Source organism: Strigops habroptila, chromosome 18 (assembly GCF_004027225.2).
Source record: "Strigops habroptila isolate Jane chromosome 18, bStrHab1.2.pri, whole genome shotgun sequence".
Classification (NCBI taxonomy): Eukaryota; Metazoa; Chordata; class Aves; order Psittaciformes; family Psittacidae; genus Strigops; species Strigops habroptila.
This window is the reverse complement of record NC_044294.2, coordinates 5,387,048-5,413,896: the sequence shown is the minus strand read 5'-3', so window position 1 is coordinate 5,413,896 and position 26,849 is coordinate 5,387,048. Positions and strand designations below refer to the sequence as shown.

At 57.9% G+C, this 26,849-nt stretch overlaps 1 protein-coding gene across 2 annotated transcripts; it reads left to right on the top strand.

The window, feature by feature from the left end:
- The first annotated feature begins 297 nt into the window (after window positions 1-297).
- AHCYL1 (adenosylhomocysteinase like 1) lies at window positions 298-26,224 on the top strand. Of its 2 annotated transcripts, none has more exons than XM_030473224.1 (17): window positions 298-699; window positions 14,632-14,743; window positions 15,190-15,333; window positions 16,401-16,501; window positions 16,751-16,853; window positions 17,111-17,205; window positions 17,952-18,058; window positions 18,141-18,257; window positions 18,453-18,516; window positions 19,823-19,911; window positions 20,241-20,311; window positions 20,744-20,838; window positions 20,922-21,020; window positions 21,589-21,657; window positions 23,694-23,772; window positions 24,223-24,343; window positions 24,475-26,224. In XM_030473224.1, the coding sequence occupies exons 1-17, from the start codon at window positions 592-594 to the stop codon at window positions 24,479-24,481; spliced, it is 1,581 nt and encodes a 526-aa protein (XP_030329084.1). In that variant the 5' UTR covers window positions 298-591; the 3' UTR covers window positions 24,482-26,224. The 2 variants fall into 2 exon arrangements, with proteins under 2 accessions (XP_030329084.1, XP_030329085.1); XM_030473225.1 differs by lacking the exon at window positions 298-699 and adding an exon at window positions 1,357-1,472.
- The last annotated feature ends 625 nt before the right edge of the window (window positions 26,225-26,849 follow it).

The following is a 26,849-nucleotide window of genomic DNA, read 5'->3' as shown; positions in this document are numbered from 1 at the left end:
TTCCTTCCCTGTATTATTTTAAATTTATATTTTTTTTCCCCACAGTTATTTTCCCTTTCTTTCCTCAGAATTCCTTTCCCCTGATTTTCCGGGAAACCCTCGTCCTCTCCCTCATTTGGCACTGATTTATTCCCTGCTTTTCCCACGGCTCCTCCTTCCCCCCACCCCGGACCTCCCCCGGTGCCTCCCGCCGCCAGGGGGCGCCACAGCGCCGCGCCCGCTCCTCCCGGCGCCGCCGTGTGGCCTCACTTGCCCGGCGGGCGCGTGCTGACGTCAGGGGGGCGGGAGGCGCGCGCTGACGTCACGGCGTCACGCCCCTGAAACCGAGAGCAGCGGCGGCCGCAGTCCCCGCCGCAGCGCGGTAGCCGAGCCGAGCCGAGCCGAGCCGAGCCGAGCCGAGCCGAGCCGAGCCGAGCCGAAGCCAGCCGAACAGAACCGAACCGAGCCGAGCCGAGCCGAACGCAGCCGAGCCGAAGTGAGCCGAAGCGAGCCGAAGCGGAGCGCTCCGCCTGCCCGCCGTGCCCCGCTTCGCCCGGTACCGCGGGCGGCCGCGGCCCGCTCCGCCGCCGCTTCCTCCTCCTTCCCCTCACGATGTCGGTGCTGGAGCCCGCCGGCGGCGAGGAGGTGAAGCAGGCCAAGGAGGTGGAGGACGCCGAGAAGTATTCCTTCATGGCCACCGTCACCAAGGCCCCCAAGAAGGTACCGGCACCGGTACCGGCGGGAGCAGCCCCCGGTTTGGGGTTGGAGCGGCGCTGGGGAGAGCAGCCCCATGGGGATGGGAAAGCGGGAGCTGGTCGGGTTTGGGGGTGACCGGGGACGGGGGGGGGTTGTCCCCGTTCAGTGGAGGGCAAAGGGGTCGGTACCGGCGGCTGGTACCGAGCGTCGAGGGTGGAGGTGCCCGACGGGGGATGCTGGCCCGGTTTGGGGTGGGATGGGTTGGAATTGGGTGCTGCGGACAGAGCGGGCTGTGCTGGGCCCCTTGGCAATAGGGGTGCTGATGGGGGGCTGGCACCGGCACGGTGGGACCCGGTGTGGGGGTCCCCGGGGGACCCGAGCAAGGGCACAGGTAGCTGAGGTCGGGGGTCCCTTCGTGGTGGGACCGTGAGGGGGTGACAGTGCTCTGCGGTGGGGATGGTGGAGGGACCTGTTAAATAGGGCAGCGGTGACCTGGAGATGCTGCTGGAGGTGACTCTGAAGGGCAGCAGGAGGAAACCGGGAGCTGTGAACTCATTTTGGGGCAGAGGGTGCCCCAAACTCTATGGGTGATGCGGGTGGGAGCATGTTTGGGCTCGGGCATGAGGCTGCTGGTGCTGAGCTCTCCTGAGGCTCCTCTGCACCCCTTTCATCCTTGAAGTCCTCCCAGGAGCTCCAAAGATCTCCCAGTGCTGCACCCCCTGGTGCTTGTGTAACCCTTGTGGGGTGCAATGGGTGAGCGCTGGCTGCGGCAGGGTGCAGGACCCCCACTCACTTGGGGAACTGTCTTTTAAGGTGGGTGAGCACCCAGAGACCTGTGCTCCTGGCTCGCTGGGGACCTGCTGGGCTTGGTAACTGCTTGGCACTGGTGCTGCTGACCTGGGCCTGGCACTGAGGTGAGATTTGGGCTGCCCAGATCCTGCTGCGGCCGGAGGTTCCGCTGTGCTGAACAGCGTGTTCCCTGCGGGGCTGCAGCCGCTGCCTCCTTGGGGAGGCAAAGGGGATGTGAACGTTCCCTTCCCTAAGGGAACATCCCTCTTGTGTGGGGTGAAGGGAGCGTCTGACCCCCATGGTTGTGTTTGGGGCATCATTCCTCGGGCAGGCTCATGGCTGCTGCCATGGAGCAGGAGTTGGATGTTCTCCCTGTGCCCCTGCCCTGTTTATCCAGGCTCTGGACATAGCCTGGAGGAAGGAGCAGAGGAATGTGGAGCCGGGATCTGCCTCATCCAGTCGTACTCAGCACACTTCAAACTCAGGGGCTGGTTTTACCTTTTCATTACTGGTGTCTTCCTCAGAGCTCCCAATGCGAGGCTGCAGCCGGAGTTGACTGAGGAGAGCAAACTACCCACCTTGCAGTATCTTATAGGGCCCAAATATGCATCCTGAACCCAAATGTGATGTATTTCTAGGCGGGAATCAATCCAGCACCCTCAGAGGCAAAGTTTCCTCGTGTTTTGGGGGGGTATTGGATGTTTTATCACCTTGATTTTGGGGCTGTAAACACAGGCTGGTTGCACAGAGCCTCAGTCGGACTCCGCAGCCGTTCCTGGCTGGGCGATGATGTTAAAGGTGCCCCAAGCGACACACCAGGCTTGAGGCTGCGAACATCAGGAGCAGGAAGATGCTTGGGGAGCTGTGATGTGGTTGAGGTCAAGGACAAAGTGCTTGTGGCTACTGTTCTTGCCTGGCTAGTTCCTGTGAATAGGCTGGGTAATAGCAGAGGCGTTGGCAGGAGAGTAAAAGGAGGAGGAAGGGAGAATTACCCTCCTGAGATAAGACGTTGAGTGCCCGCAGCTCGGATCCCTTCAAAGCAGGATCCCAATTAAACCCTTAAAACTCCTGTTTTGATGCAAGTCAAAGGGACTTTTGTGCTCTCTGGCCCTGGAGCTCTCAGCGTGGTCAGAGGCCGGTGGAGAAGATGCTTGAGAGGGATGATGATTTACCACCATCCCGGTAGCAGCAGCAGCTCCTTCCCTGGCTTTTTAGGCTCCTTGACCGTTCCTGCTGCGGTTTGCATTTGGAGATGGGGAGGGTGGGAATGTGGCCAAGCTTAGGGCAGGCTCCAGCTCCTCTCTGTGACCTGCTGCTCAATGGCTTTTCAAAGAGGAGCCTTCACTCGTGCTGGTGCTTGGGGACAGTGCCAGCGTGCAGGGCCACAGCCACCGTGTCCCGTGTCCTGTTCAGACCTCGGGGAGTATCTTTGGATGGAGCTGGAGGCACGTTGGTGCAGCGGGAGCACCCGGAGCTGCGCAGCCGTCCCAAGGGATTGCTGACATCTTTGTTTCCTCTCTTGTCAGGGGCTTGGGTAAGGTGGAAAAGTGAGACAGCAGGAGGTAAGAGATGAAGAGATCAAGTATGATCAACTCTGGGTTTAAGCAGGAGCCGCTGTAGATGGAGTTGATGGAGCTGGAGCCTGTCTGCAGGAATGGGGTGGATTCTCCCTGAGGAGCCGGGGTTGCCTGGCTCTGCCCAAGCCCCTTTTCAGTGCAGATCATGGGAAGTGGGGCTGTCAGCAAAACCCCACCAGCTTTGGTCTGAGCAAGGCTGTTCTTTGGCAGGGAGTGGGGTGAGGGCAGAGGTGGGTGATGCTTTCTCCTTTCTCCAGTGGGTGCCTTGGTGGGGCTGGCGGGGGCTGGAAAGAGGCTTGGCCGGGTTAAGTGAATAGGGGTGAGGGGCTGATGGCAGAGCTCAAGGGCAGATTGTGCTCTTCCAGCTCCTCACCTCTGCATCGGCGCATCCTTCTGCCTCCTTGGAGACTGGGTGCCCTTGACAGCAGTTGCTTTCCCAATCCATGTCCGTGCTGGAGCCTTAAACTCGGAGCCGAGCCGTGGGTGCCCTTGAGTGGGAAAGGACCTAAAGTGTGTGTGGGGGGGGTTTGGCAAGCGCTGTCCCTGTCTGTCACTTCACCTGATCCCTGTTGTGCCCTTGTCTCCTGGGGCTCGGGAGGCGTGTGGTGGGCTCCTGGGTGCAGGCACACAGCCACACAGCCGCCCTGCACACAGATCTGCTTACTCATGCAGCCTGCCTGGAGCACGAAACGGGCTGAAGCCTTGCTTTCGGGGGGTGCTGAGCCCTCCTCAGCACCTCCGTGCCCCAAGGAGCCTGGAGGCCGCGGGGGGTGTGTTTGGGTTGGTGCTGTGTCCCTGCGGATGCCGGCTCCGGAGGGATCCCGCTGAGGCTGTGTGGCAGGGAATGCTAATGCACGGCGCTGCAGCTCTGCAGGGGTAGGAGCTGTGTGCTGTTGGCATGGGGGTGGCAGGAGATGGGAGAAGAGGGGGATGGAGCCCGGGGGGGGGCTGGCTGCCTTTGCCAGAGCATCATTGCTGCCGCTGGCTGGTGCAGTCGCCTGCAGAGCTGCTCTCCTGCAGCCCTGACCTTGCTGCATCCCGCTGCTTCCCTGCCCTGCCACAGCCTCTTCCCAGAGCCCGCTGTTCTGCCCTGTTTTCCTCCATCCCAAGTCATCTCGGGTCCCTGCAGCTCTGCCAGGCTGGGTGCTACCACCTGGGTCTGGCAGGGAGCTGACGCTGTCCTTGCTTGTACTGACAGAGCTCCTCGGTTTCCTCCTCTCTTTAAACTCATCCCTTTGCCCATAAATCCTCCTTCTGCCTCTGTGCAGGGCAGGGGCCACCAACCACCTCCTCCCCTGCTTGTTTAACCAGCTGCCCTACACTCAACTCTTTGCTTCCTTACCCAAATCCTCTGTTCTTTTGCTTTCTCCCTCTCCTCTCACTGTGGTTTTCCCTCCTCATGATGAGATGCTCGGGCTGGGATGAGCTGAACGGCTCATCCCGCTCCATATGGACTACCTGGGATGGGTCTGGCCTCCCTTGGGGTGCAGGAAAACCCTAAGTCGTGACCACATTGTGGTTAGATGCTCACAAGCTGAGCTGGTCATACCCTGCCCCATGGTGAGAGCAAACCAGGGGGTGTTTTGGGCAGAGATGAGCAGATGGGACACTGCTGGGGCTGTGTTAACAGCACTGATTTCTGTTACAAGTCACTTTTGGGTCCTTCCCATCACTGTGGCTTTCTGGAGGGTCTCATGACTGTCCAGAGGGAGGCTTGACTTGGGACCCAGCACTGCTGCAAGGCCAGAAGATGCTTCATTAAGTTGCTGAAGTGGAGAGCAGAAGAAAGGAGATTTTAGGGCTCTGACACACTCCATCTTCATCCTCATCTGTGCTGGGGCGTGTGGCTTTTGCATCTCCATTCTCCTCCTCCTGCAGTCCCGTGAGCTAGGCTGGCTTTCCACTCTGCTTTGGAGGTGGGAGAGGAGTTGGCTCTTCATTCTGCTCAGCCTTCAGAAGCATCTCCTGTCATCTTGGGATGGGGGGGAGGTGGGGGCACCCATCTGAGCAGCGCTGCTCCTCCCGTGAGCCCCATGGTGCTGGGTGCTGCCTCCTTCCCACGTGAGGAGCCGGCTCTGGAGCGTGGGAAGTGTGCTGGCAGCACGGGTGTTTGCTTTAGGCCTTTCCCAAAATGCAGCTCCTCTTCTGCTGCTTCAGCCTATCCCCAATGCTTCCTTTGGGACCTGAAGGGGTTTCACCCCGCTTTCCAAGGGGTGCAAACGTTCCCGTGCTCCCCGCTCGAGGTTGGGGTAGTTTTGCTCTGCAAAGCAGCTCTTCAAGGGCAGGTTGGGGTTGATCCTTCTGGATAACCAACTGGCTTCACGCAGGGCTGTGCAGGTGAGCATCCTGCCCATGGGGTTCCTCTGAGGAGAGGGTGAGTGCCTCGTCCCGGGGTGTTTGGGGTTTGCTGGTGCCTCGTTGGGTCTTTTATCATGGGGAGTTTCCTGCCGGCGCCGTTTGCAGAGGGGTTGGTGTGTTTCCTGCTGAGCCCTTTGATCAGGGCTGCTTATCTGGGCACTCTGACCCACCTGCGCTCACCAGATGGTGCTGACATTCGAGGTGACTGCCCCAGGACCTGCTGCTGCCTCCAGGGAGCTGCAGGGAGCAAAGGACCTTGTGATAACACTTCTGCAGAGCAGGACCATGGGTTGGATCAATCACAGAATCCCTTTGGGTTGAAGGGACCTTAAAGCTCATCCAGTTCCAACCCCCTGCCACGGGCAGGGACACCTTCCACTAGAGCAGGTTGCTCCAAGCCCCTGTGTCCAACCTGGCCTTGAACACTGCCAGGGATGGGGCAGCCACAGCTCCTCTGGGCACCCTGTGCCAGCGCCTCAGCACCCTCACAGGGAAGAGCTTCTGCCTCAGAGCTCATCTCCATCTCCCCTCTGGCAGGTTAAAGCCATTCCCCTTGTCCTGTCCCTCCAGGCCCTTGTCCAAAGCCCCTCTCCAGGTTTCCTGGAGCCCCTTTAGGCACTGGAGCTGCTCTAAGGTCTCCCTGGAGCCTTCTCTTACTCTAGCTGTGGGGCTGGGAGCTGCTGTAGGAGCATTGGAGTGTCCCACCAAGGAGGAGCAGCTTGTTACCATCTCAGCAGGGGCTGCTGGAGTCTCTTAGCAAAGCCCTGGGGTATCCTGGTTGATGGTGCAGAGAGAAAGCTGCCACTCGGGGTGTGTTTTGGAGCCCATGGGAAAGCAGGATGCAGGCGCTGAGGCTATTCATGCCTTCGGGAGGCTGCCCCGGGTGCCCTGTGTCACATTGAGCTGCTTGAACTGTGCATTTTAATTACACTTTGGGATCAATACGGTGGCCTTGGTAACAGCCTTCTTGCTGCTGCAGAATCTGTTTACTTCAGGTTGGTGACAGCCAAAAGAACTGAGGTGGCCGAGGACACGATGTTCCAGCTCGTCAAAGAGGCGGCGTTGTAATTGGGGTGAGCTCGGAGGTGGGTCCAGCTTCCCTTTGGCTGCTTCCTTTGGACCTGGAGTTCTCTGGCAGGACCTGCCAGAGGAGCTGCCTTGATTCCAGAGCCCTCCTTCGGGTGGGGGTTGTAGGAACCTGGTTTATCTACAAGGCGTGGGCATAGGGAGTTGCTCCTTCCAGCCTCCTGCCCGGAGACGGGAGGGAGCAGCCTGGAAAGGAGGTTCCTCAGGGCTTTGCCTTGCTGACGGGCAGGGTTTGGGTTCCTCTCCCTGACCCAGGCTGAGGTTCAACCTGTGCCTGCTGGTTTGTGCCTCTCCTCCTTTCAGCTCCCTGCAGGATGTGGCACATTCTCGCACCGTGGGGAGAGGCTTGTGTCCAACCTGGAGTGAGACCATCTGGGCCATCCCTGTTGACCTTGGAGCTGTCAGCCTCTTGTGGGCAGCACAGCCCATGTCTCCCTGCATTAGCCAACCTCTTCTCCAAACATTCCCACAGGGATATCGCTTCTTATCCCTCCTGCTCCATTTGAAAGACAGGGGCTGAACTGGCTCAGCCCTCTTTGTAGGAAGTGGTCGGCTTTGCTCTGATGTGAGGAGTTGGTGTCCAGGAGGATGATGTTTGTCCATCCCAATAGTGATTCCTCTGAGTCCTGAGCAGGGAAGAGCCTAAACTGGAGCCTGGGCTTTCTCTCCTCCCTTACTTATAACCAGACACAGCAAAATCAAAGTGTTTTCCAGGGCTGCAAACTGGTGGGGAATGAGAAATGGGCAGCTCTAGGTGACCATTGCGAGGGGTTTGGGGGGGTCAGGCAGGGCAGGGGGCATGGGGAGGATGTAATTCCACTTTTCCTATTGCAGAGCTGTGTTTCCTGACTCCCGGGGCTGCGTTGCAAACGGGCTGGCTCCTGTTTAGGCGCTGATCCTGCTGAGCATCTTCTCTTAGAGCTGGAGCATTGGGATGTTCTGCTGCGTAGCTGGAGCTGTGCCTGGGTGGTGGTTGCTGCGTGGGCCTCTTGAAAGGCCAAAAGATTGGTCTTGCTGTGGTTGTGCAAGTCAGGTCTGGGGGGAAAAGGAGGCAAAAAGGGGTACCCAGGGTGCCAGGTAGGTGGATTCCTGCCCCCAAACTGCTTCAGGATCAGGCTTGGGGGTTTCAAATTGGGGTTTTCTGTGGCTAACCCAGGCCCATGTGGTGGAGCTGAACAAGCTCCGACAGCTCTTCTGAGCGTCTTGGAGAGCTGTGCTTGGAGAGCAGCTTTCCAAGGAAGTCAAAATCCCTGCTAAGTCAGGATGATTCCCCCTCAGCTGTGACACCACCACATTCCATTGGGCTTCCAGCTCCAGCTGAAGCCCTCGGTTTGCCCACAAGCCACTGCCAATGGTTTAACCCCCAGTCCTGCCCCTGCAACACTCCCAGCAAGGTAACTCCAGTTAATCCTAATTATCCTATTCCCATGAATCCAGAGGTGGGAAGTCTGGGATGTCTTTAAACCGGCTGGTTTGAGGGTGGGATGTGATGTTTGCCCGTGCCGGCCTCGGGGGGTTATCCTGGGAAGCACAATGGGAATTCACCACCATTAAGGATCCCAGGTGATCCCGGGGACTGGACTTCTGCTGTTCCTGCTAGGAAGGAGATATCCCTCTGTGTTAAAGCAGGAGTGAGCCTTTGCCTCAATTCCTGCAGTCCAAGGACAAGATTCCTTATCTGCTGGCAGGGAGCTTTCCCCCGCTCCTGCTGGAGGCCGCACACCTTTGGCCTCAAGGTGTTCCTAAGGCAGGCGTTATTCCCAGTTACTGTTTAACAGCCGGGCACTCCAAATCCCGTTTATTTCCCTTAATCCCGCCTCCCGTTTGTTTTTCCTATGACTGGCATTTACAGCGATTCCTACAATGACTGAACTCTTGCTGAGGTTTTCCAGCCTGTTCACGCTTGGAATGGGAATGGGCCTGTTTCTCTCCTGCTGCTGCTTTTGTGCCGAGCTTTGGGATTCACCTCCTGGACTCCCAGAGGCTTTGGTTTGGGTTATTTCCTCAGTGCTTCACCCAAGCAGCCCTTCTGTGGAGGATGGAGGCTGCGATCAGGGCTTGGCTGCTTTGCTTTGCCAGGACATTCAGTGCCTCTATTTCCTTGTCAGGAGCAGGGTAAAGCTTTCCAGGCCGGAGTTGCTGAGGTTCCTGCTCAGGGAGGTGTCGGGGAAAGAGCCAGGCAGGTCCCTGCGTCTCCAGGGGGAAAAACCTGCCCTGGGAACCCCCTGGGAGCTGCAGGCACAGACCTTGGGTTCCAACCCACAAAGCAGAGCAGCGGCCTCATGTGCTGGGCTGCACCCCCAGAGTGAGCAGCAGGTCATGGGGGGGGGATCCTGCCCCTCTGCTGCGCTCTGGGGAGCCCCCCCCCCCCCCGCAGTCCTGATCCAGCTCTGGGGCAACAGCACAAGAGGGACGTGGAGCTGCTGGAGCGAGGCCAGAGGAGGCCCCGGAGCTGCTGCGAGGGCTGGAGCAGCTCTGCTCTGGAGCCAGGCTGAGAGAGCTGGGCTGGGGCAGCCTGGAGAAGAGAAGGCTCCTGAAGGGGACACCTTAGAGCAGCTCCAGTGCCTAAAGGGGCTCCAGGAAACCTGGAGAGGGGCTTTGGACAAGGGCCTGTAGGGACAGGCCAAGGGGAATGGCTTTAACCTGCCAGAGGGGAGATTGAGATGAGCTCTGAGGCAGAAGCTCTTCCCTGTGAGGGTGCTGAGGCGCTGGCACAGGGTGCCCAGAGAAGCTGTGGCTGCCCCATCCCTGGCAGTGTTCAAGGCCAGGTTGGACACAGGGGCTTGGAGCAACCTGCTCTAGTGGAAGGTGTCCCTGCCCGTGGCAGGGGGTTGGGACTGGAGGAGCTTTAAGGTCCTTTCCAACCCAAACCAGGCTGGGGTTCTAAAGGCTTGGGTTGGGGGATCCATCAGGAGAAAGTCCTCCTGTCGCAAAGGCCACCCCTGGAGCAGAAGCAGGTCCCTGCTCTTCCATGGAACTTCTCTAACCAGGATTGTGCCACTTCCAGCCACTGCCACCCGCTCCTCTGGCACCCCTGCAGTGTGCTGGGCCTGAGGCCGTGGGCATTGCTGCCTCCCCCCTGCCTTGTGCCCTGCCTGGGGTCTCTTTTGGTGCTGAGCTGATTTGAATTGGCTCTCTGGTGGCCTGGGAGCTTGAATGTGGCTTCCTGCAGCCACTTGTCATCTAGGTGTGTGCTGGCTTCCTTTGGAGGGGGGAAAATGGGATTGGTTTAGGAATCACGTCACCAAATCCACCTCAAGCCCCTTCCCTTTGCTGGTGGTTCAAGGGTGAGGATGGTGAGTGCTCAGGGTGGGAGCCTTAGGAATCCCCATGCTCTGAGTACTTGATTTTACCTTTCCTTCAGTCCTTATGGAATGCTGTGGTCCAGAAAGAGCCCTCCAGGGCTGGGTAACCTCACAGGGAGAGGAAGCTTAAAAACATCCCTTTGCTGCTTCCCACCCCAAAATCCCTGTGTCCCGTCGGGTCATGGAGCAGGAGCCGTGTCCCCTGGCGGGCTGGGGGCTGCGATGGCATCCCTGCCATGTCTAGACACTGTCCTGTGGGAATGGGGCTTGGCTTTCCCAGCCTGGCAGCAGGGAAGGGGGGGTCTGAGGACACCAAGTCCTCTAAACAAAGCAGTGCCCTGGTCACAGTGGGACTGGGGCCAGTCCAGGGCACAGGCGCTGGGAACCTGTGGGGAGCAGGATTGGGGTGGCTTCAGCCCCTCATCCTGAGGGATTCAGCGTGGCAGGAGGCTGTGGGGAGGTCAGGGAGCCCTCCAGGCCCCGGCTGCTTGTGGAACAGCCAAATTCAGTGGGGCAGGACCCAGGTCGCTGCGAGGAACCAGCCAGAGCTACCTGGGAGGATCAGTCCTTGTGCAGGTAATGATCGCTTTGTGTTTGAAAGAGCCTGGCTCCAGGTCTGCAGAACAGCCTCCAAACCCTCCACAATCCGAGCTGGTTTGGGCTGGAAATCTGGCTGAACTTCCAGGAATGACAAGGAAAGGATAAACCTAAAAGACAGGACACGTGAGGGCTGCCCCAGCAGCGTGGCAGTGCCCTTTTACCTTGGGTGACGCGCAGAGCCTGCTTTGGGACCCCATTCCCAGCCCATTCCAGGCCGGAAAGGGCTGTAAGGGCACTTCTTTGTCACTGTTGTGGCTGTGCCATCATTCCTGGCACAGGAATTCCATTCCCTAATGGGAAATAAGCATCACAAAGGGTTTAGAAGGCAAAGCTGGTGGTGGGAAACGGGAGCCTGGAGCTGCTCCCGGTGTCCGTTCCCCCATGGAGCCCCATGGACTGGGTCAGTGCGTGGCCCTGCAAGCAAGGATGTATCAGCAAGGATGATGCTCGCTCCCATCCTGCCCGCCCAGCCCCAGCACTGGGAAGGGTGATTTGAGCCTCACTGTTGGGAAATGTGGTATCCACACGGGAATGGGTACGGACACACCGGCTTTCGCAAGGGGAGAAAATGTCCTTCTGGCTTGGCAGGTGTGGTGGGGAGCGGGCAGGGAGCAGTGCTGCGGGTGAGAACTTGGCAGGAGATGTCGGATCCGGGTGTTTTCCTATAGGATTTCTCCCGGAAAACCCATTCTGTGCCAAGCAAGGAGCTGCTTGTTTGACACAGGGCTGGTCCCAGGACCCCGGCCCCGTCTCCGCCTGGAAGGGGCTGCTGGTGCTGGCAAACAGCCCTGTTCCTCTGCACAGCACTGCCTGCTGCCGCCTTTTACCTCCTCGCTCAGGAATTGCTGGGCTGGAAAAATATTTTCCTTGCTCTCAAACCCTTGTGCTCCACCCGGTTGGAAAAGCTGCTTCCAGCGGGATAAAAGGTTGGGATGTGTTCGCGATGGGACAGTCCCGCTCCCAGTTCCCCCTCGCTGCAACCGCCTCACCCGCATGGGGATCCCGTTCCTTGATTCCCATGACAAGCTGAAATCCCCCTAATCCCGGGGGATTTTCTCCCTTGCCTTAATGCAGCTCCGGAGCCCAGCACGTGGATGGGAACACGGCCCATGGTCACCCCCGTCGGCCGCTTCGCACCCGCATCCTCCCTCATCTTCCTCTCGGCTGCTTCCTGGATGCTCTGTTCCTTTTCCAGGCTTGGAGGGGGTTTGATGGGTGAAGAATTCCTTGGATTTGGAAGCTGCTCACAGTGGTTGGTGATAATTTTAGACAGGGCAGCTTGTGCTAAGCTCTGGAGTTCAGCTGAGCTCTGGTAAAGCCACGCTGGGGATTACTGTGGTTAATTCAGCACTTGGTTTCTTTAGTGGTGATTTTATTCCCCCTCTCCTTGGATTCAAATTCCCCCTTTCTAGAACTGCTCTTTCTCCTAAAAAGTGGAGCTTTGGGGCTGGCTCATGGACATTCCCTGAAGGGGATGATGGTGGCTGCTGTATCTTGCTTGTCTTGATGGTGTGGATGCAGCAGCTCTCCATTCCCAGCCTCTCCTTCCCATCACATCCCAAACCAGCTTTGCTCCATGAGGCCATCTGGATAGATGCTGTAAGCCAGGACAGAGCCCCCTGGGCTGGAGCAGTGAAACCTCTTGGATTCACCTCTTCCTTGGAAACCTTTCCCTGGCATGGAGACAATTCCTCAGCTAACGCTTGAAGCTGGTTTAATGCCAGTAGCTGGTTTATGGGGCCTGTTTATGATACCCTCTGCTTTGAAGGGCTGCCAGAGGGAGAGGTGGGTGCAAAGGGTTGGGAATCTTGGGTGCTGAAGTGGCTGCTCTTTATTTCCCCCTCTGCAGCGGTGCCTCTGAGCCAGCACCCTGAGGATGCTGCTGCTCCCTGCCTGCTTCCTAGAGCTGCTTCTGCACCTCTTGGTGCCCTCTGGTTCCTCCTTCTGCACCCAACCACCTGTAAAATCAAACTTGCAAACTCCATTTAGCGCTCCCATTCCTTCCATTAATGCGGTAGTGGGATTCAAGCTCCCCATAGCCTGGCCCAGACTCCCCCCCCGTGTGCTGGGCTGCACCCCCAGAGTGAGCAGCAGGTCATGGGGGGGATCCTGCCCCTCTGCTGCGCTCTGGGGAGACCCCCCCTGCAGCCCTGATCCAGCTCTGGGGCAACAGCACAAGAGAGATGTGGGGCTGTTGGAGCGAGGCCAGAGGAGGCCCTGGAGCTGCTGCGAGGGCTGGAGCAGCTCTGCTCTGGAGCCAGGCTGAGAGAGCTGGGCTGGGGCAGCCTGGAGAAGAGAAGGCTCCTGAAGGGGAGACCTTAGAGCAGCTCCAGTGCCTAAAGGGGCTCCAGGAAACCTGGAGAGGGGCTTTGGACAAGGGCCTGTAGGGACAGGCCAAGGGGAATGGCTTTAACCTGCCAGAGGGGAGATTGAGATGAGCTCTGAGGCAGAAGCTCTTCCCTGTGAGGGTGCTGAGGCGCTGGCACAGGGTGCCCAGAGAAGCTGTGGCTGCCCCATCCCTGGCAGTGTTCAAGGCCAGGTTGGACACAGGGGCTTGGAGCAACCTGCTCTAGTGGAAGGTGTCCCTGCCCGTGGCAGGGGTTGGGACTGGAGGAGCTTTAAGGTCCCTTCCAACCCAAACCAGGCTGGGAATCAATGGATTTGCATGAGAATCGCAGGGATGTCTGCTGGGCAGCCTGGTTTGGGAAGCAGATATCCTGCTGTAAAGAATCCAGTATGGAGGAGATGGCTAAAAACCTTTCATCAGCATCACCCACAGAAACATCTGGGATGTTTGGGTGAGATGATGGATTTGAACTGCTGCTTCTCATTCCTGGAGGGGATGCTGGAATCACTGCCATCACCCCCCGTGTCCTCTTTGGACTGAGCAGTGGGTTTCATGTCCCCGTTTCCCCTCCTGAGCAGCACCAACGCTGCTTTTAGCCGATCACTTGTGTTTCTCCAGGAGCCACGGCTCCATTTGCAGCCCCAACAGCCACACAAGTGCTGCAGCCGCCCCGGCCTGTGCACATCCCTCCTTTCTGGCCTGCATCATCTCAACTAAATAGTTTCATTCTTCTCCCCTTGAAGGCTGCTCCCACATCACAGCTTTTTGGGCTGCTCGTGGCAGGGAAAACCCCTCCTGGAGGCCGCTGGGGCCTGTCTCTTTCCATCAGCTTGGTTTCCCCCGGCCTTCCCAAGGTCTCCCGGCTCCCGGGGTGGGGGGCTTTGTTAATCCCACTCCCTGGAATGATGTCTCACCCCTGGTAAGGGGCAGGGTTAAATCCTGCAGCGACGTGCTCAGAGGGGAGAGGCCACATTGGGGCCCTTTGTGGGGCTCTCCCATGGAGCAGCGTGATGGGGAGGGGGGCATCAGCCTGGATTCCCTGGTGCTTTTCCCAATTCCCTTTCATCTCCGGCCTCCTTCTCTTGCAGAAGCAGCAACGAGGCTTTTTGCTGGGCTGGTCACAGGGTTTGAGGCAGCAGTTGAGCAGTTTGGGGCTATTTTTTCCCCTTTCTTTTCAGCTTAATGCACTTGGATTTGATGAGCTGGTGGTAGGTGCTGAGCCTTGAGTTGCCTCTGGCTGAGGGAGGAGGGAGCTGGGGCTGCTTTAGGCCTTCTCTTCCAATGGAAACATCTGTAATGCAGAGGAGCCTGAAAGCCAATGCAATGTCAACTGCTGCTCCTTGGAATGTTCTCTCTTGCCCAGTTTTTGTTTCCCCTCCCTGCTTTTAGTGTCCCTTTTGGAAGGCTGCAGCGTGTTTTTAACCTGTGGGATGCTCCGGGGCCAGAGCCTGGAAGCATCGGGAATGGGAGGTTCTGCTGGGAACACCCCAGCTTTCCTGCTGCTGCAGCTCCGGGCAGGGATCCATCAGGATCAGGTGGAGCAGGGGCTCTGCCTGCACAGGGCTGGCCCGGAGGCTGCAGCGTGTTTGTGTCTCCTTGGAGGAGCCTCGGGGAGGCAGAGGTGGGTTAAAAGGGTGTTTGAAGCTTTGCTGGGTGCTCTTTGTATCTGCAGGTGTCAAACTTTGGGTGACAAATGATCAGACAGAGGAAGGGGCTTCAGTTTTGGCATCTGTAGCCACAGATCCATCCCTTGATGCGTTTGGTGATGCTCATTGCTGTGACTCCAGCAGTCGGGGTGGATTAAATGGACCCGTGAGTCCATGTAGCCTGGCAAGAGGATGTGCCACAAGGAGCACCTATTGATTGAGCTCTTCTCTTCTTCTGCCCCTCACAGCAAATCCAGTTTGCAGATGACATGCAGGAGTTCACCAAGTTCCCAACCAAGACGGGCCGTCGCTCCCTGTCCCGCTCCATCTCCCAGTCTTCCACTGACAGCTACAGCTCCGGTAGGTGCCAGGCTCCTGGTCCGTGTTGGTCCTCTCCCAAATCCAGTGTTGGTGCTGTGTCAGGATGCTCCGTGCTGTTGGGTTGTACTGGGATGTGAGGGGATCATTCTGGAGCTTCGTGAAGCTCAGGCATTGATTAGCAGGTGACTACAAGGCCAGGTTGGATGGGGCTTGGAGCAAGCTTGTCTAGTGGAAGGTTGGAACTGGACAAGCTTTAAGGTCCCTTCCAACCCAAACCGTTCCATGATTCTAGGATAACCCTCTTATCTCTGGGTTGTTTTAGAGAACCAGAGTGCAAAATTCCTTCTGGACGTTGAGGAGATGTGGAGTTTGAGCCATGAGTGCATGTGTGTGAAAGCTGGGAAGTGAAAGAGCAGAACCGTGGAGGGTAGGAGGTCCCCAGCCTCCTGACAGCTGGGGTAACACTGTTCCTCTCCTGCCTTTAGCTGCGTCCTACACGGACAGCTCTGATGATGAGGTGTCCCCCCGAGAGAAGCAACAAACCAACTCCAAAGGCAGCAGCAACTTCTGTGTGAAGAACATCAAACAGGCCGAGTTTGGGCGCCGGGAGATCGAGATCGCTGAGCAAGGTACAAGTGGAGGTTATGGGGTTTGGGTGCTGTGCTCTGTGGGGAGCAGGGGCTGAGCCATGGCCATTCCCACAACTCATGCTACGGCCTCAGCTCTCCTGCCTTTCCCCCCCCCACATCAGCAGATATGTGGGGAAGAGCTGAATGGGACAATATGAGCGATGGGTGGCATCCGTTTCCTAACAGCAGCAGAGCTCTGGCAGGGTTTAATGTTCTGGTGGCTTTGGATGAGAAACCTCAACGGGCAAAGATCTTGCAACACCTTCTGGGACATGAAAACCAACAGTCCCGAGGCCTTCCCCTGGGGCTTGTGGGGAGCTGAGTTACCATTTCCAGGGGGTGATTGGGTAACTTTGCTGTGGGCTGCTTTTAGACACAAGCTGCCAAAGCCTTAGAAGGGGAAGATGATCCAGGCACATTTAGAGCAGCTCTTCTGAGAAGAGAAGGCTCCTGAAGGGGAGACCTTAGAGCAGCTCCAGTGCCTAAAGGGGCTCCAGGAAACCTGGAGAGGGGCTTTGGACAAGGGCCTGCAGGGACAGGACAAGGGGAATGGCTTTAACCTGCCAGAGGGGAGATTGAGATGAGCTCTGAGGCAGAAGCTCTTCCCTGTGAGGGTGCTGAGGCGCTGGCACAGGGTGCCCAGAGAAGCTGTGACTGCCCCATCCCTGGCAGTGTTCAAGGCCAGGTTGGACACAGGGGCTTGGAGCAACCTGCTCTACTGGAAGGTGTCCCTGCCCGTGGCAGGGGTTGGAGCTGGATGAGCTTTAAGGTCCCTTCAACCCAAAGCATTCCATGTGCCAGCACTGTTCTCATCTTCTGTAGGTGCCTCTCCTTGGTGCTGCCCTGCCACAGGGCTGGTGACTGTCCTTGGCAGTGCCTGTGCCATTATGTGGTGAAGTGACAAATGACACTGGTGGTTTGGTCCCGTTTTGGACAGGGATGAGGAGCTTTATTGCTGGCTCTGTAACAACTAAAGCAAAAGCTGTGGGGTGGGTGTAGCTTTGAGCCCCCAGAACGAGCAGCAGGTCTGGACTAAGCCCCCATTAACCCCTCTCTTCCTCTTGCAGACATGTCTGCTCTGATCTCCCTCAGGAAACGAGCTCAAGGGGAGAAGCCTTTGGCTGGAGCTAAAATCGTCGGCTGCACGCACATCACAGCCCAGACTGCGGTGAGTGGCTGCTGCTTTGGGGTGGGCGAGGCCAGCTTTTCCTTAGGGAAGAAACTCCCTTAAGCTTCCCAGCCCCGAGGTGGCACCTTCACGTCTCTACAAGCACCTTGGGCAGGTTCTGACACCGATGTGGCCTCAGGCTGATGTTTGCTGGAGTCTCTGCTGGCTTCCTCGGGTCACATCATGTTCCTGGGGTGCTGTGGCCATCACCGCTCCCTCAGGCCTGCTGCTCCCCTCCTTGTCCTGCAGGTGCTGATCGAGACGCTGTGTGCCCTGGGTGCCCAGTGCCGCTGGTCTGCCTGTAACATCTATTCCACCCAGAACGAAGTGGCGGCCGCCTTGGCAGAAGCTGGTGAGTGCAGCAGAGCCTGGGGGTGCAGAACCCTTCCAGCTCCTCCTGGCCCCACAGCCGTGTCCCTGCTGGCTGCTCTGAGGGGTGGTTTGGCCCAAATACCTTGCAGGGAAGGTGAAATCAGGTCTGAGGCTGGTGTGGGCTGTGGTTCGAGCTCTGCGTGGCCCCTTGGCTCTGCTGTCTGGGCCTTGCTTGGAGTTGGCCAAGCAGGAGAGAGCTCTGCCAAGCTGGTGCCAAGGATGCTCCTCTTCTTCTAGGTGTTGCTGTGTTTGCCTGGAAGGGGGAGTCGGAGGATGACTTCTGGTGGTGCATTGACCGCTGTGTTAACATAGATGGCTGGCAGGCCAACATGGTAATGCGCCTCCTCACAGCCCTTGCTCTCCCTCTGCGGGGTGCTCACTGGGTGCTCCTCACCCTTCCCTCGCTGGGGCTGTTCCTGGCCTTTACAAAGGCTTCTGGACCCCATCAAAGTGGGGGTCCTGGAGAGTGGCAGCCAGAGGTGGCTTGGGGGTTGCAGGAGCTGCAGAGGTGATGTCTCACAGCCCGGTGCTGTGGAAGAAGAGCTGAGAAAGCACAAGACCTCTTTCTGCCCCATGGTCTGCCCTATGGGAGCTGCCCCAACTGCTCGTCCCCAAAAGAAGGGGGGGTCTCTGCAGGGGCTCTTCCCCTTGCTGGAAGCAGATGACCCCTCAGTGCATGGGCCATGAGCACTAATGGTGCAGTAGCACATGTTCAATGGGCTGTGACAGCTCCTGCAGCCTTTCCTCTTGGCTCTTTGCTTTCAGGGCATGAATGTTGTGGCATCCTTCTGCCCTCAGCCTGTTTAGTTAGTGCTGCCCCTGGGCACGTTTCCAGGCTGCAGAGCAACAGCAGAGGCAGAAGACCCTGTTAGGATCCATGAGCTCCTCACAGGGGGTAAGAAATCCTCTCTGCTTTGGAGGACACTCCACGTTGTTGGCAACGAGGGGAACCCAGGAGTGCTGGCCCCACTTCACTGCCCCCCCAGCCTGAAGATGTTCTCCATCTCTTTTCCCTTGTCCTGTCTCCAGTAAGTGTGTTTCCCAGTGGAAGGCCTGACTGCTCCGTGTTCTTCTCTAGATCCTGGATGATGGTGGCGACCTGACCCATTGGGTTTATAAGAAATACCCCAGTGTCTTCAAGAAGATCCGAGGGATCGTGGAGGAGAGCGTGACCGGCGTGCACAGGTAGGAGCTTTGGGAAGGAGCATCTGGAGGTGGCTTCTTGGCTTGCTGCTGGCTGCTCTGACCTGCCTCTGCTCTCTTGCAGGCTGTACCAGCTCTCCAAGGCTGGGAAGTTGTGTGTCCCAGCCATGAATGTGAACGACTCTGTCACCAAACAGAAGTTTGACAACCTGTATTGCTGCCGGGAATCCATCCTGGACGGGTGAGTGCAGCCCTTCTCCCCATCCCTGCTCTCACTCCCCCCCTTGGGCTGGGCTCTGGCTCCTCTCGAGCACAGATGTGGCTCTTTGCTGCTTTGGTCTCGCTGTTTGCTTGCAGGACCTTGGGGTTTGGGGGCTTGTGCCATCAGCGGTGTGCGCTTGACTAATCCCAACACAGGTCTCTCTCTGTCCCCCAGCCTGAAGAGGACCACGGATGTGATGTTTGGAGGGAAGCAAGTGGTGGTTTGTGGTTATGGGGAGGTGAGTTTCGCAAGCAGCAGCCGGGGCTGTGAGTCAGCCTTTCCCTCAGCTCAGCAGCCTCCTGCTTCCCTCTGCAAAGGCCACTTGCCCTTGATATAGGAGTAGATCAAACCTGATGAGCAGTTACCAGGGAAATCTTGGTTAGATCCTGCTGTGAGCCTGGAGAAAAGCCTCCTGTGTCCCACTTTGCCTGCAGATGAGCTGGGCTGAAACCCCACAGTTATTGGGAACTGTGGGGTTTACTGACCTTGAATTCTAAGTACCCAGGGGTGCTCCCATCTGCTGGCTCTGCACTGGGTTCAGCACCCTGTGTCACCGAGCCTGGCACACAGGAGGTGGGGGGGTCAGGCTGCAGCTCACTGGGAGTAACACTCTGGCAGAGGGGAATTGTATCCTCATCTTATAAGTGATGCTGCCCTGGAAGAGCATGGAGCTGGGAGCTGCCACCTTCCCTCCATCTGTCTGGGGGGTGTTCATCACCTTCCCGTGCTGCACAGGGCCTGGCAGGAGCTGCAGATGCTCTTCCCAGCAGGAATATGCTCACTGATCTCTTCAGACCCCCATGGAGCCCAGCTCTGCTGCACCAAGAGGCTGCCCTGGCCCTCACCCAGCACCCCGGGGTGGTGTGTGAGGCTCCAGCCATGAGCTGTGCTGGGAGCTGTAGTGTCCAGGGCCTGTCCCCACTTTTCCTGGACACCTTCAGAACCAAGGGCGTGCTTCCACCCTCCCCAGGGTCCCCTCTGCGTGTGGGTTGCAGCCCCAGTTTGCCCTGGTGGCTCTTGTCAGTAGACCTGAGGTTGGAGCTGGGTGAGAAGTGAGGATGGAGATGGTTCTGGCTGGTCAGAAGATGGGGCTGAGCCACTGTTATGTGCAGGTTAACCCGGTGTTAGTGTGGGTAAGTGGTGTGGAGAGCCTGACTTCAGCTTAGTTTTGTAGTGAGGAGAAGGACAAGAGTCAGATTTGCTGTTACAGGAGCTCTGCTCTCCCCATGGTGAGCATGGGATGGAGGATCTGCCCCCCATCAGTGCCGGGTGGCTCTGAACACCACAGGAACCCTTTGGCTGGGGAAGTGTGTGCTGGTCCTGCCTGGCTTTGATCTGCTCTTGCAGGAGGGTTTAGGGGGGCTCCCGTGGTGCTGGGGCTCCACAGGCTTTGAGCACAGCGGTTTGGGGAAGCTCCTGCAGGGCTGGTGGCCTCGGAGGGGGAGCTGAGGCATCAGGCACATGGTCGGGATGGGCTTTTCCCAGCTTGGGCCGCAGTGGGGCTGGGCCCATGTTCTGCTCCCCACGGAAGCTCTGCCTCGCAGGTCGGCAAAGGCTGCTGTGCTGCTCTGAAAGCCCTGGGAGCCATCGTCTACGTCACGGAGATCGACCCCATCTGCGCCCTCCAAGCCTGGTAAGATGGGACATGCTGCTGGTGAGCAGCTCCTCGGCCGCTCTCTGCCCTCCCTCACAGCCTGGGGGAGGCCGAGGCAGAGCCACGAGGATCTGTGGCTCCATCTCAGGGAATAGACACCTTGTGTTCAAGGCCAGGTTGGACACAGAGGCTTGGAGCAACCTGCTCTAGTGGAAGGTGTCCCTGCCATGGGCTTTAAGCTCCCTTCCAACCCATTCTGTGATTCCATGCATTCGTGTGGGTGTGGAAGGGTGGCCTGGCTGCTGGGGGAGCAGAGAGGGATCAGGCTTCTCCTCCTCATCGTGGTCCCTCTCCCCCTTTTTTGCCAGCATGGATGGATTTCGGGTGGTGAAGCTGAGTGAAGTGATCCGTCAGGTGGATGTTGTCATCACCTGCACAGGTAGGGATGGGGAAGGTGATGGGGGAGCCTTGGAGCAGGCTGAGGAGGAGCAGACGTTCCCAAGTGGGTGTCTCAGGAGGTGGGGATGGAGCTCACTGTCATCTGCTGCTTAGAGCAATAGCTCTGCTCTGGCAAGAGCTGCTCATCCCATCCCATCCCATCCCATCCCATCCCAATCTGCTCTTTGGCCACAGTCCTCCTCAGCCCCTGGGAGGAGCAGCACCAGAGCCGTGTGTCCCAAAGGCATTTTGGGCTCTCCTGGTTAATTCATGGGACCAAAGATCAGCACTGAGCCCATGTGGCTTTCCCCCTGGTGGAAGTTCATGTGCTGTTGCCTTGAGCTGAGCTTCTCCGACTCGAGTGCATGGAAGGAGAAATCCAAGGGTTGATATTCCCCAGCCTTGGCTTCACGTGTGCCCTCTGTGCCTGCAGGAAACAAGAACGTTGTGACCAGGGAGCACCTGGATCGCATGAAGAACAGTTGCATTGTGTGCAACATGGGCCACTCCAACACAGAGATCGACGTGGTGAGCCTGCCCCCAACCTCCCCTGCAGCCACCCCCGTGTCCCCCCCCAGCCCTGACCCCAGCCTCTCCTCCTGCTCTTGCAGACCAGCCTGCGGACCCCGGAGCTCACCTGGGAGCGGGTCCGTTCCCAAGTGGATCACGTCATCTGGCCGGACGGGAAGCGGGTGGTGCTGCTGGCTGAGGTGTGCTGAGAGCTGCGCCACGACGTTGCTTTGGCTCTCCAGGCGGGGATCCCTGCGCGCCACAGTTTGGAACAGGGATTTAACCGGGGGCGAAAGGTGCCAGGAGGAGGTTCAGAGATCAGCAAAGGCTTTCTTGACTACTTTTTGCCTCCTTTTCTTGAGGCATGGGAGGTACCACATGTACCACAAGGTACCATCTGGCTCTGTTCTTCCAAGCCTGGAGCCATCCCTAGCAGCCAAATGCCATCTGCTCCTGCCTGTGGCAGGGTTTCCCATGCAGCAAACTGCCTCGGTGTTCCCTCTTCCCACTGGAGCTCTTGTGGCAGTCGGAGGGACTGGTTCTTTCTAGGACCACAGAATGTCCCTCCTGCCTTAAAGCTAAGGGTTAGGATGGAAACTGAGGCACAGTTTGAATGCTCTGGTCACGCTGCTGGCCCTGGAATCACTGGGCTGTGGTTGTCCCCTGGCTCAGGAGGGGGGTAAAGGTGAATCCTGCCTTGAGACTCGGGTTGGTTTGGCTTTTGGGGGCAAGTTCAGCTCTTGGCAAACTCCTCTTGCTGTCTCCTAGGGCCGGCTTCTCAACCTGAGCTGCTCCACGGTTCCCACCTTTGTGCTCTCCATCACGGCCACCACTCAGGTCTGTACCTGCAGGGCTGGGGCGTGAGGGGCGGAGGGTGCTCTAGGGCCTGGTATGAGCATTGGGGTGGAAGAAGCTGGGAACATGCAGTTGGATGGGTCCTTGGGATGGCACCGGTGCCAGAGGTACCATAGCTGCCACCTCTTGGCTGGGATGTGGTTAGTGATGGTGTGAACCTGCTGCTCTGGTTACAGCTGGGAGAGAGCTTTTAAATCATGGAATCAACCAGGTTGGAAAAGACCTTTAAGCTCATCCAGTCCAACCCTGCCCCAGCACTGCCAAGGCCACCACTAACCCATGGCACTGAGGCCTCGGCTACACGGGGTGTGAACACTTGCAGGGACGGTGACTCCAGCACTGCCCTGGGCAGCCTGTTCCAATGCCTGAGCACCCTCTGGGGAAGGAATTGTTCCTCAGCTCCATCTAAACCTCCCCTGGTGCAGCTTGAGGCTGTTTCCTCTTGTCCCATCCCTTGTTCCTTGGGAGCAGAGACCAGCCCCCTCCTGGCTCCATCCTCCTGTCAGGCAGTTGCAGAGAGCAATAAGGTCCCCCCTGAGCCTTCTCTTCTCCAGACTAAACCCCCCCCAGGTCCCTCAGCTGTTCCTCATCACACTTGTGCTCCAGGCCCTGCACCAGCTCCGGTGCCCTTCTCTGGCCCCGCTCCAGCACCTCAATGTCTCTCTCGGAGTGAGGGGCCCAGAACCGACACAGGATTCAAGGTGCAGCCTCACCAGTGCCCAGCACAGGGGGACAGTCACTGCCCTGGCCCTGCTGCCACACTGGAGCTGAAATACAGATGAGATATATATATATATTTCCAAGCTTTTAAAGAAGATCATCACTAGATGATCTTTAAGCTCCCTTCCAACCCTAAACATGCTATGAGTCTATGGAAAGAGCCAGGCTTCATGGCAGAGCTCTGCAAGCCCCTGGAGAGCTCCCCTAGGCCAGGTTTAAGCTTACCTCAAAGCAGGGCTTTGCTTTGTCTTTGGACTCTTGGATTTCTACAGCACAACTTCCCCTCCCGGCTGATTTTGGGGCTCTGGAGGTTGGCTGGGTGGGCACAGCCTGTGCCTTGCCCTGGTGTGACTCTGCCTTTCCAAGGAAAATGATGGTTGAATGGAAGACGATGGGAGAGGCCCCCATGGCTGGAAACAGGGAGGGGAGCGATGGCTGGGGACTGCAGTGGGGGAGGACCCCCATGCTGATGGTGGGAATTGCATTATCCTCACACTTGTGGGTCTGAACTGCTGGGAAGCAGGGCTGTGTTTCAGACCTGCCTCTTGGCTGTGGACCTGCACTCGGGGAGATGCAGTTCTGCTTCTGCTGCTGGGTGGCCTTGGGGTTTGGAGCACCACCACCAGCCTCAAACCAGCAGTGGCAGCCGTGGGGTTAAGCCCAGATGCTGCAGACAGGCTGTGGGAGCCATGTTCAGTGTGTTCAGCTCTGGGGCAGCAGCACAAGAGGGACATGGAGAAGAGAAGGCTCCTTAAGGGGAGCCCTTAGAGCAGCTCCAGTGCCTGAAGGGGCTCCAGGAAACCTGGAGAGGGGCTTTGGACAAGGGCCTGTAGGGACAGGCCAAGGGGAATGGCTTTAACCTGCCAGAGGGGAGACTGAGATGAGCTCTGAGGCAGAAGCTCTTCCCTGTGAGGGTGCTGAGGCGCTGGCACAGGGTGCCCAGAGAAGCTGTGGCTGCCCCATCCCTGGCAGTGTTCAAGGCCAGGTTGGACACAGGGGCTTGGAGCAACCTGCTCTAGTGGAAGGTGTCCCTGCCCGTGGCAGGGGTTGGAGCTGGATGAGCTTGAAGGTCCCTTCAACACAAACCGTTCTGTGACTCTGATCTCTCTGTCCTCCCTCTTTGGCGGTAGAACCCAGAGAGGGATGTACCCTTAGGGGGAAGCCTTTCCCTCAAAGCATTTTGGAAATGGCTTTTGACTCCCTCAGGCTCCCAAACCCTTCTCTGTGCTGCCAAGAGCTCCGTGCCCCTGTGGGTGCTGAGCGTGGCCGTCGCTCACGGTCCCCTGTGCTCTCTGCAGGCTCTGGCTCTCATTGAGCTCTACAACGCTCCCGAGGGCCGTTACAAGCAGGACGTGTACCTGCTGCCCAAGAAGATGGGTGAGTGAAGGGAAGCGGGGCTGCACCATCCCCGGGGTCGCTGCGGGCAGGATTGGATGGAGGGAGAAACTCAAACCTTGGGCTGGGAAAGGCTTCGGGAGGGAGGATGAGTTCAGGGGAAGGCATCAGAAGCTGCAGCCTTATGATAGGTGCAGGTTGGTGTTCCTCGGTGTTCTGCAGCATGGCAGGCACCCCTTAGCCTGCAGCTCCCAGGTTTCTCATGCCACCCTGCTGCCTTTTGGTGCACATCCAGCCCTGCTCAGCACCAGGGCTTGGGCTCAGCTCTGCCATAGGTTTACATGAAAGTGAATCCATGGTGCTCGTGGCCCAAACCACCCAGTTAGCCCCAGTGTGGTGCCATGCAGTGAGTCCCTACAGTGCATCCCTCACCCCAGCGGTGTGCAGTGGGTGACGTGCACCCCCTGATCCCCTCTTTCCCCCCTCGGCCAGATGAGTACGTGGCCAGCTTGCATCTGCCTTCCTTTGATGCCCACCTCACAGAGCTGACGGACGATCAGGCCAAATACCTGGGACTCAACAAGAATGGGCCTTTCAAACCCAATTACTACAGGTCAGTGGTGGCCAGGGCAGGGAGCTGCTGTGTCCCCACCTCATGGGCGTCACATCAGGGCTGTCCCCTTGCTCCCAAGAGCCGTGTCCCCAAGCGCCCGTGGCCTCACCATCGCCTCTCTTCTCTCCTAGATACTGACGGACCATACATGAAGGACCAGACCACACAAGGCAACATTAGAGAGATTATTTTTAAAGATCATTTTTATTTGGGTTGACTTTTCTTTTTTTTTTTCTTCCCTTTTCGTTCTGGTTTTGTTTTTTTAACCAACAAAAGAACCTGGTTTTACATTTACCAATGTGATTTTTAAGGTCACTTTTTCTTCCCTCCCTCCTTCCCTCCACCAGTTTTGCCCTTTTATGTGCTCACATCTCTGATCTTAGCAGATAACCTGGGATTTGCTTCTTGCTTTCATGTGGCTGAAGCCACTTGGTGGCTCCTGGGGAGGGTTTTTCCCTTTCCTGCTCATTCCTGCAGCGATGGTTCTGAGTTTTGGGGGGGGGGGGGTATTTGTCACCTTTCCAGCCCGTGTTACTCTCAGCGGGGGCCCTGCAGATCCGGAGATGCTCTTTTACCTGTTACCTTTTGTTCCTTTCTTTGTGTGGATTATCTGCAACTTCTAAATTGCCTTAAAGAGCCCAGTTTTAGCTGCTAGATCAATGCTCCGAGCGCTGCTTGGGAGCAGAGTGGCGCCTGCTGGCCACCTCCAGGCTGGGTGCCTGGCTCCAAAGCCTGTCCTTTGTGCCGAGGTGGCTTTGGTGAGGGGGGGAGGTCACCGTTTCAGGGTGCTAATCTGAATTCGGATGGGGGGTTGCTTTAGCCAGCATTACCCTCATCTCTCCTAGGGTTTTTCATGGTGGTTTTTAGCCAAACTGCACCTTAATTGAGTTAAACCCAGGGTTTGGTTTGGTTTTTCTTCCGCTTTTCCTTTCGGATCCTTATTACAGAGATGGTTTGGAGGGAGGAGGGAAAGCATCAGGGATGCGGCCCCAAGAAGCATGGGGGGGGGTTGAAGGGTGGCTGGTGGGGTTTATTGGGGGGTGTTTCTGGTTTGAGCTGGCCACAGACTGAGCCCTCTGCTCCCCATCGCTGCCCCTGCCCTCGCGCAGTGCGTTTCCCCCGCTCTCCTTCATCCCCTTCCTCATCCTCTCCGGTGACATCTCTCTCTTCTCCATCTCTTGCAGCTTGTCCCGGGGAGGGGGGAGGAAGCTCCTTGCAGCCCCGGTGAGGTTTCTCTTGGCTTTTTTTTATCCTCTTTTGTGGGTTTCCCCCCAGCCACGGAGGGAAGGAGGATCCCGGCTGCCGGCATCTCCCGGTACATGGATAATGGAGATGCTGCTCCTTCGCCTCCAGCCACCCCGGTGCTGGGTCCCTCCTTGGGGCTTTGCAGGTTTTGGGGTGCAACGCTCCTTTGTGGGGATGGGAGGAAAAGGGGAGGGATGCTCATGGCTCGGATCACCCTCTTCTTTTCCTCTCCACCTCCTTGTCCTTTGATTATTCTTTCTCAGCCTCCCTCTTCTCTTCCTGGACTTGGGCTTCACTTGCCTCAAAGGGTCCCTTCCACCATCCCGCAGCCTTCCCGCTGGGATGGATTCCTGCAGGGAGGGACTGGGATCATTCCCCCTTTCCCTGTGTGGGGATCCCTGCACCTGGGGGGGGCACAGCCCCCCGTTTCCCCCTCCACGTTAGGGTCGAACCTTGGCTCCGTAAGGGCTCCATCTCTATAAGCCATGTCACAGGGGGAGCCTGGGGCTGGCGGTGGCAGCGTCGGGCCGGGAGAGGTTTATTTTGTATATGAATGATTTTTAATGAATGCAATATTAATCCTTGCAGATGAGCAATAAATCATTAAAGTCTAATTAAACTATTAGGAAAAACGAAGCACTTTTGGCTTATGGGAGGTTTATTTGGAAGAGGACCCTCAGCACCCTCTGAGCATCTCCAGGCTCCTGCTTTTTGGGGTCTGACCCCCCTCTCCACCCTTTTACTTGGGGTTTAAACCCCTCTCTGAGGGGTCTAAGCTGCCAAACCCCCTTCATTTGAGGGTTCGCTTGTTCTACAGCCCTTGGTTTGGGGGTCTGAGACCCCAAACCCTCTTCATTTGAGGGTTCACTTGTTCTACAGCCCTTGGTTTGGGGTCTGAGCCCCCCAAAACCCCTTCATTTGAGGCTTCACCCCCTTCTCTTTGGGGTCCGACCCCTCCATCCCCTTCCTGCCACTCCCAACATGGCGGCCCCAGGGGAGGGCGGAAGCGCCGCTCCCAACATGGCCGCGCCCAGCGCTGCGCCACACCTAATATGGCGGCGCAGGGGCGGAGCTCTCCGCCGGCCGGTCGCCCGTGTCCGCCGGGGGGCGGGCGGGCGGTGCTGGGCGGGGCCGCGGCCGCCGCTGCGGGGCGGTGGGAGACCGGCGGGAGGAGCCAAGTCGCAGCCGTTCGGCGGGGAGAGGGAGCTCCGCCGGTGCCACTCCCAACATGGCGGCGGCGGCGGCGCTACCCCGGCTCTCC